The 7,969-nt window shown below is 59.1% G+C and overlaps 2 protein-coding genes and 1 non-coding gene across 3 annotated transcripts; 2 read left to right on the top strand and 1 right to left on the bottom strand.

Moving 5' to 3' along the window:
* The first annotated feature begins 71 nt into the window (after positions 1-71).
* On the top strand, positions 72-145 carry TRNAN-GUU. Its single transcript has one exon. It is a non-coding gene; the product is annotated as a tRNA-Asn (tRNA).
* A 118-nt stretch (positions 146-263) lies between these two features.
* On the top strand, positions 264-3,874 carry NDUFS7 (NADH:ubiquinone oxidoreductase core subunit S7). The gene is made up of 8 exons (XM_035348406.1): positions 264-380; positions 666-702; positions 1,004-1,072; positions 1,477-1,594; positions 2,126-2,305; positions 2,390-2,436; positions 3,234-3,322; positions 3,662-3,874. Exons 1-8 carry the CDS (start codon positions 365-367, stop codon positions 3,757-3,759), a joined length of 654 nt encoding a protein of 217 aa, XP_035204297.1. The 5' UTR covers positions 264-364; the 3' UTR covers positions 3,760-3,874.
* A 258-nt stretch (positions 3,875-4,132) lies between these two features.
* On the bottom strand, positions 4,133-7,094 carry GAMT (guanidinoacetate N-methyltransferase). The gene is made up of 6 exons (XM_035348398.1): positions 6,793-7,094; positions 6,215-6,360; positions 5,429-5,492; positions 5,187-5,254; positions 5,000-5,110; positions 4,133-4,720 (listed from the first exon to the last, which is right to left on the bottom strand). Exons 1-6 carry the CDS (start codon positions 6,974-6,976, stop codon positions 4,580-4,582), a joined length of 714 nt encoding a protein of 237 aa, XP_035204289.1. The 5' UTR covers positions 6,977-7,094; the 3' UTR covers positions 4,133-4,579.
* Positions 7,095-7,969: the final 875 nt, after the last annotated feature.

Genomic DNA, 7,969 nt, shown 5'->3' on the forward strand with positions numbered 1-7,969 from the left:
ACCCTCGGGCCGCCCCCCACCCCCCGCTCGGTGCCCACAGCAGCCTGCGCGGCGGCCGCGGCGGCAGCGCGGTCTCTGTGGCGCAATCGGTTAGCGCGTTCGGCTGTTAACCGAAAGGTTGGTGGTTCGAGCCCACCCAGGGACGCCCCTCCCTTCGACTCCTTATTTATTAATTAATTTATTTTTTTTTCTCTTCCCCTCCGCCTCCTCCCCCCCGTCATCGTTTTACCGCTGCCGCCCGCGGAACCCCGCCGCCTTGCTTCGAGTTCCCGGCCGGCTCCGTGAGGCACGGACACGGGGCCGAGCCCGGAGGGCTTAGCGGGTGACACCGCGCCCAGAGGTTGCCTGAAGGGCTGCGGGCGAGATGGCGGCGCTGGGCCGTGAGCGGGGACGGGGAGAGGACGGGACACGGCGCTCTGCGGGGGCACCGGGACCGCGAGGGGGAACCGGGGCCGGGTGGAGGCTGCTGGGGCCCTCGGCTGGGCCACGGCCGGGCTTCGGGGGGGCTCCGGAGCCGGGCTTGGGGGCTCCGGGACCGGGCTCTGAGGGCTCCAGGGCCGGGCTCTGAGGGCTCCGGGACGGGCGTCGAGCCCTTAACCGAGGCTGGGCCCTTCCCCGGTACCGGGCTTTGTCCGGGGCTGATTTCTCCCGTGCTCTCGTTGCAGGTCTCGGCCTCGCTCGGCGCGGCGTGCTGGCCCTGAGGTGAGGGCTGGGGCTGGAGGGCTCAGGGCAGGGAGCCCCCATGCGTCCCCCACCCCAGCTGGGGAGACCTGGGGGCTGTGTCCCTGGGGGTTAGGGAGCTGGCTGCTAAAACCGGGCCCTTTTCTCTTCATGGTTTGCATCAGAGCACTTGATCAGAGGCCGCTCTCCTTCCTGGGGGTGTTTGTCCCTGCGGGGCCGAGGTGGGGGTGGCAGGGGACGTGTGGGCAGCGCGGGGAGGCTTTGTGGCTGTGTGGCACCGAGGTGCGGTGTTTATTTTTTTATTATTCTTATTTTTTTACAGGCCCAGCGCTGTGACATCTGTTCACACTCAGCTGCTCCATCAGACACCGGCAGCTGACCATGCTGACAGGTAACGCCGTGCTTCAAGGCAGGTTCCTCAGCCGTGTCCTTTCTCCCTCAGCTGTGAAGGGAAGAAACATTGATTGCCATAGCTCTTCCTGCATGTGCTTGAAAGTCTTTTCCTCACCTCACTCTTAAAGCCCAGGATTAGCTGGCAGGCTGCTGTCAGTCTGCAAGCCCTGGAGAGGAACCTGCCAGGCACCCTCTATAATTTCTCTTCCTGATCCATGTGCCCACAGCGGGGGAAAAAGAACTGCCATAAACAGTCTGCAGCAGTAGCAGAGGGTTTGGGATTGTCCGTAAGCAATGCCCCATGGATTCTTTATGGGATGACAGCTCCTTGAGTCTATTTATCGTATTCTAGAGCAACACTTGATAATCGCAGACTGACACCACTGCGCTGTTTGCTTTTAGTTCTCTCCAAGTCCAGCAAAAGAGCTCAGCTGTTGTCCAGAAAAAGTCCTACGTCCCCTCTAGCAGGGGGGAGTACGTTGTCGCCAAACTCGATGACCTGATCAACTGGGCACGAAGGGTGAGTCGCTGAAACTCTTGTGCTTACTAAGGAGAAATGGTATCAAGTGCTGCAAGGTGCTGGTTGAAAATGGATTTGTGCCATCTGCTAAGGGTAAAAATAGGTTCGAAATTCTTCAGGCTCCGCAGGAAAATAGTCAGGTTTCTTGGCCAGAGGTTGACACTTGGGGTGCTGTGTCGGTGTGGGAGAGAAGCACTTAGAGGGCACCGCAAAGCAGCGAGGGCTGCCTGTCTGACCAGAGCTGGCTGCTGTTAACAGGCAAAAGGCACGTTCTGGCTTTGTGTAGTCCTCGTGATGAGTGGTTGCTCTATGCAGATGAGAAGCTGTGGGTTTTGCTCTCCTGTTTAACGGTGAACACCGCTTTCATTTGTGATGCTCTGATTCAACAAACCTTAAAACCGTTCTCTTCTTGTTCTGTTTCCTTCTCTGTCCGATCAACTCTGAAAGCCCTTCCTTCTGTGAGTCACCTGCGCGGGTTTCAGCTCCCTCCTTCAGCCTTCTCCCCCATAACCCAGGTCTCTCCTGCTGCAGAGCTCCTTGTGGCCGATGACGTTTGGCTTGGCGTGCTGTGCCGTGGAGATGATGCACATGGCAGCTCCTCGCTACGACATGGACCGCTTCGGGGTCGTGTTCCGCGCCAGTCCCCGCCAAGCTGATGTCATGATCGTGGCGGGCACCCTGACAAACAAAATGGCCCCGGCTCTCCGAAAGGTACGGACGGTGGCGGACGCCTCACGTGCAGCTGCGTGCGCTGCACGCAAGTGGGAAGCGGTCTGAAATGTCTGTGCTCTGCAGGTCTACGACCAGATGCCAGAGCCTCGCTACGTGGTCTCCATGGGGAGGTAAGTGCCAGGGCATCCTCCTTGTCTTACCCTTGATGGGGGAATTCAGGTGTCTCTGCGTGAGTGGGGAGGTGACGGAGGGGACCCCAGCCCTCGTTTGTATTTCCAACCCTTTAAATTTTATAAAGAGGACCAAGAGGCTTTGTTATTGAAATAAATAAAGATTCCTCCTTGAGGAGGGGGAGGAGGATAACCACTGCGGAGTCTTCCCAGTGAAAGATTCTTTTTTTGTTTTTTTGCAGCTGTCAGAGGCTGGGGACTTGTGTACTTCCAGAATCTCAGAATTCACATTTAGACTACAGCTTTCAAAATGTTTCTACTGTGCAACATAAAATAGGAGGTCTGTGGAGCTCTGGCTCCACGAAGCTGTGGTGTTGGCTTAGTGAAACTCACATCTTCACCTCCTGGTGTCACCGAGGTTGGGGTCAGACGTTTTGCCAGGGCTCAGAGGGGATAGGATGAGTTCATTTGCTGTGGATGTGGAAAAAAAAGGGGGGTTGCAGTGTGAGGAAGGACCCTCTGAATATCTGTTTTGTAAGAGCTGTGAAAATGGTTCAGTTTGGTTTGATTCAGCTTGAAACGTGACTGAGCGTAGGCTCTGCCTTCCAGCCAGGGCTCACAAGGAGGACACAGCTCTGCGTTCGGCGGCCACGGCACAAAACTTGGCACTTACTGTAAAATCTGTAACTGTCAGTGGGCTTCTTGCCTCACAGCAGCTTGGGCGCCAGGTTAATGTTTTCCTCTGCCTCCTGCTAATGTTTCACCGTGGTTTAACAAAGCCCTGACGTCTCTTGCAGCTGTGCCAACGGCGGGGGTTACTACCACTACTCCTACTCGGTGGTGAGGGGGTGCGACCGCATTGTACCGGTGGACATCTACGTGCCAGGTAGGAAAGGCAGCCTCTGTGCCACAGCACTCAGAGCAGGAGTGAAGTTCAATTTGTAGTTCGAGCAATGGGTCTGAAAATCAGTGGGAGAATGTGAGCCTGTGCAGGTGGGGATTTGGGGTGCGAGAGCTCTTAGTCAGTGGGAGTTAACAGATCATCACATTGGTTTCTTTAAAACTGCATTCCTCTTGCTTACACGAACTCTGCAGCCTGTGACACACAAAGCCAGAGAGAAATCACAGCCTGCTTTGGGGTAAAACCTGTAGCTTTGCTGCTTCTCCTTCTGGTGACTGCATTTCAGTAGAGCTGGCAGCCCCACGGGCTTTCTTTTTCCCTCAGGTTGCCCACCTACTGCAGAAGCTTTGCTGTACGGAATCCTGCAGCTTCAGAAGAAAATCAAACGAGAGAAGAAGATTCAGATCTGGTACAGGAAATAGCCTCTTATTTATGACCTACCCACTTACTGCCCACCGGGGGCACCTGCTTGCTTTCGTACGCACAAAACAACAAGTATTGTCACAAGCCTTCCAATAAAACAGTACGTGGTTAAGATGCTGTTCTTTAACGTATCACTCTTACCTAAAGTGCGTTAACTTGTCTAAAACCTGAATTAAAAAAGCAGTTGCCTGAGTGAAAGAAATGCCTCCCCAGGAGAGGGGAAGCCTGAAACCTGGGTCTTGCAGGCTTTGGTACTGAACGCTTCACAGGAGCCCGGTGTGTCGGGCTCCCAGCAGCTCAGGACAAGGAGCAGTCGCTGCAGATTTACACCTGCACTTGGAACGACAAAAATAAATTGCTCAGAGGAAGCAGTTGTGTATTGCATTCTGTTTTAATGGATTTTATCCCCTCTGGGTAGAGAAAGGAAACATCATTTATGTGCTATTGAACTGCAAGAGGGTCAAAAGAATCAGAACTTATTAAAATAGACATTAGCCAAAAATATGAGGAAACTTCACTGGAAAGTTGCTTCGGGAGCAGTCGAAATCCAATTCTAACAAATCTGCCTCAAACTGCCTGGTTCTCCCCATTTCTCCTGCCTTGTTTAGATTATTTGTCTTGAGCTCCGAAAGCTACCCCATGATTTAAAAAAATGATCGGTATTTTAGAGCAAACGAGTGCTCGAACCCCTGTGGCTGAATGCTCAGAGCCGAGCTCTGGAATTCCTGCTGAATTGAGGGATTGGAGAGGAGAGCGAATTTGTGCGCTCCTTGGTGCTTCATCAGCTCCTCCTCCTCCTCGTGCTTTCCGGGGCAGCGCTCAGTGCTTCACCACGCTGGGGGTGATCATCTTGTGGAAGGAGTAGTACCGGCAGTCCTTGGGGGGGACGAGGTCCATGACCGTGGTGCTGATGTTCTCCTTCTTGAACCCGGCCTCGACCAGGTGCGGAACCTGGGTCTCCTGCGAGGGAAGAGGGGCGGGAGGGGAGAAGCGATGGTTTGAGCTCTCCGGATGGTGCTGAGCCCCAGATCCTGCTCCATGGGGACGGGGAGGCTGCGGGGAGCCCCACTGGGACCTTCTAAATGCTCCTTGCTGAGCTCCCAGCCCTCGCAGATGAGTTAAAGGCCACGAGATGCCCTGGTTTGTGCTGCTCAGTGGCTACCGAGTCAGGACAGCACCAGGGGGATGCCAGAGGTGGCCGGGCTGGGGGCAGCTTTGGGCCCCCCCCAACCCCCTCACCTCAAACATCTTCTCGATGTCGGTGTACTTGGTCTTCAGCAGCTCGCCCCAGGAGGTGAGGTTGCAGTAGGTGAGGACCCCGCCGGGCTGCAGCAGGCGGAAGGCATGGTCCTGCGGCGCAGCGGGGGTGAGAGGTGCGGGGCTCAGCCCCCCCGGGACCCCCCAGGGGCTGTGCCCGCCGCGGTACCTTGATGAAGGCGAACTGATGCGTGTGCCAGGTCTTTGCCGACAGCGGGTAGGTGTCGTACAGGATTCCTGCCCAGGAAAAGTGGAAAAAAAAAAAGCTGTTTCTACTTTTTCCCTATTTAAAGTTGCTCCCCGTGCCCCTGGCACCCACAGGCAGCGGTGTGCCGTTCCATGGGACGGGTGGGGGGGTCCCCGGGGACACCACCTGTGCCCCCCAGGTACTGCCTGGGCTCAGTGCCTCACCAGCGAAGTGCCCGTCCGGCAGCGTTGGCACCACGTCCTCCCACAGCCCCTTCAGTGGCACCACCTGCGGGGACATGGAAAGGGCTCGGCCCCGTGCCCAACAGCACGGCATGGCATGGTATGACACAGCATGGCACGGTATGGCATGGTATGGTATGGCACAGTATGGCATGGCACGGAATGGCATGGTAAGGCACAGCATGGCACGGTACGCTATGGCACAGCATGGCATAGTATGGCATGGCATGGCACAGCATGGCATGGCATGGCACGACATAGTATGGCCTGGCACAGCACAGCTTGGCATGGCACAGTATGGCATGGCACAGCATGGCATGGCATGGCACAGCATGGTATGGCACGGCATGATATAGTACGGCCTGGCACGGTATGGCACAGCACAGCACAGCATGGCACAGTATGGCATGGTATGGCATGGCATGGTATGGCACAGCATGGCACAGTATGGCATGGCATGGCACAGCATGGCATGGCACGACATAGTACGGCCTGGCACGCTATGGCACAACACAGCACAGCATGGCACAGTATGGCATGGCATGGCATGGCATGGCATGGCACAGCATGGCATGGCACGGCACGACATACTACGGCCTGGCACGGTATGGCACAGCACGGCATGGCACAGTATGGCATGGCATGGTATGGCACAGTATGGCATGGCATGGCACAGCATGGCATGGCACGGCACGACATAGTACGGCCCGGCACGGTATGGCACAGCACAGCTTGGCATGGCACAGTATGGCACGGCACGGCCCTGACCTTGTGTGGCTGCGTCCTGGCCCACTCCTCCAGCCGCCGGAAGACGCCCTCGTTGCACTCCACGATCCAGTGCTCCTGGATGGCAAACTCCTCCACCTTGGAGGCGGCGATGGCCATGCCGAAGCCCACCTCCAGCACGCGGCCGCCTGGGGACGAGAGGGGTCGCTGGGGGGGCCCCGCACCCTGCTGGGGGGGCCCTGTGCCTCCCCGGGGACACTGGGCGAGGCGAGCACGTGCGGGGCTCTGCTTTCCCTCCTGCAGCCCTGGCTTGGGTTGGACCCCACATATGGAGCCCCCCCAGCCCCAAACGGTCCCCTGTCCCCCCCCCTTAAATCCCCCCAAGCCCACTGCAATGGAAAGAAGCAACCGCTCCCTGCAAACTGCTGCAGCCCCCCCGCCTCGGTGCCAGAAATGAGGGCAGGTGGTGGCCGGACCCCCTCCTCCTCCTCCCCCAAGCTGTCCCATCCCCATTTGGGAATGTGTCACCACTGACACGAGCGCACAAGTGTCACCACCATGCGGGGAGCACCCCCCCCCCCACCCCGACCCCTTCCCCGTGCCGTTCGGGTCCCCGTTACCCCTGGAAGCGGCCACGGCCGCCAGCGAGTGCATGTAGGGGGTCTCCCAGCGCTCCATCACCGGCTTCCCCAGGATCTCCAGGTGGGCGTCCGGGGCATCGTAGGCGGCCGTTGCCCCCCGCCAGGCCTGCCGGCAGTCCTCGCCATCCGCGAAGATGGGTGCTGCGGCCGGGTGGGCGCTCATGGTCCTGCGGGAGGAAAGTCCAAGGGCTCGGCGGTGCTGGGGGAGGGAGAGGGCTCTGAGCACTCCGCTGGCTTTAAATAGCCGGGGCTGGGAAAGAGCTGAGTGTGCACGGCGGGCTGGGGCCCCTTTTGGGTGAAAGGGCTGCCTTATCGGGCTGGGAGGGGACAGCGGGGGCCGGGCGAGCGGTGCCCACGTGCAGCCGGGTGGTCTGGGGTGGGACATGGGGGACTGTGCCGTGCACTGAGGCCATGCACTGGGGCCGTGCCATGCAGTGGGGCCATGCAATAAAGCTGTGCCATGCACGGGAGGGGGTGGGGGGGTGGTATGCATTGCATATTGCAATGTGCATCAGGGCTGTGCCGTGCATTGCAACCATGCACCGGGGCCACGTAATGAGGGTGTGCTGTGCACTGGGGCCTTGCACCAGGGCCGTGCCGTGCATTGCAATGTGCACCACAGCTGTGCTGTGCATTGCAACACGCACCAGGGCTGTGCCGTGCACCGGAGCCATGCAATGAGGGTGTGCTGTGCACTGGGGCCTTGCACCGGGGCTGTGCCATGCACCGGGGCCATGCACTGCATATTGCAATGTGCATCAGGGCTGTGCCGTGCATTGCAACCATGCACCAGGGCCATGCAATGAGGGCGTGCTGCGCACTGGGGCCTTGCAATGGGGCTGTGCCGGGCATTGCAACGCGCACCGGGGCTGTGCCGTGCACCGGGGCCATGCCATGAGGGTGTGCTGCGCACTGGGGCCTTGCACCGTGCCCGCGCCCTGCACCAGGCCCGCCCCGCGCCCGCCCCGCGCTTCGCACCCGCGCGCCCGCCCCGAAGCCCCGCCCCCGGCGGCTAGGCCCCGCCCCCTCCCCTCCACGACAGCCCCGCCCGTTTCCCTGCAAACCCCGCCCTCCCCAAGCCCCTCCCACACAACCCCCACCCACCCCTTCCCGTCGCCCCCCGCTCCGCCGCCGCTGCTCCCCTCCCTCCCCGGAG

The sequence above is a fragment of the Oxyura jamaicensis genome, chromosome 28, assembly GCF_011077185.1.
Source record: "Oxyura jamaicensis isolate SHBP4307 breed ruddy duck chromosome 28, BPBGC_Ojam_1.0, whole genome shotgun sequence".
NCBI classification, from domain to species: domain Eukaryota; kingdom Metazoa; phylum Chordata; class Aves; order Anseriformes; family Anatidae; genus Oxyura; species Oxyura jamaicensis.

Excerpts from the sequence above, each read along its gene's own strand:
- GAMT (XM_035348398.1), bottom strand. The coding sequence starts at position 6,976 with ATGAGCGCCCACCCGGCCGCAGCACCCATCTTCGCGGATGGCGAGGAC. Across the intron at positions 6,361-6,792 it reads GGCCGTGGCCGCTTCCAGGG|GCGGCCGCGTGCTGGAGGTG; the intron begins GTAACGGGGACC and ends TCTCGTCCCCAG. Across the intron at positions 5,493-6,214 it reads CCAGGACGCAGCCACACAAG|GTGGTGCCACTGAAGGGGCT; the intron begins GTCAGGGCCGTG and ends ATGTCCCCGCAG.
- NDUFS7 (XM_035348406.1), top strand. Across the intron at positions 703-1,003 it reads CGCGGCGTGCTGGCCCTGAG|GCCCAGCGCTGTGACATCTG; the intron begins GTGAGGGCTGGG and ends ATTTTTTTACAG. Across the intron at positions 1,073-1,476 it reads GCAGCTGACCATGCTGACAG|TTCTCTCCAAGTCCAGCAAA; the intron begins GTAACGCCGTGC and ends GTTTGCTTTTAG.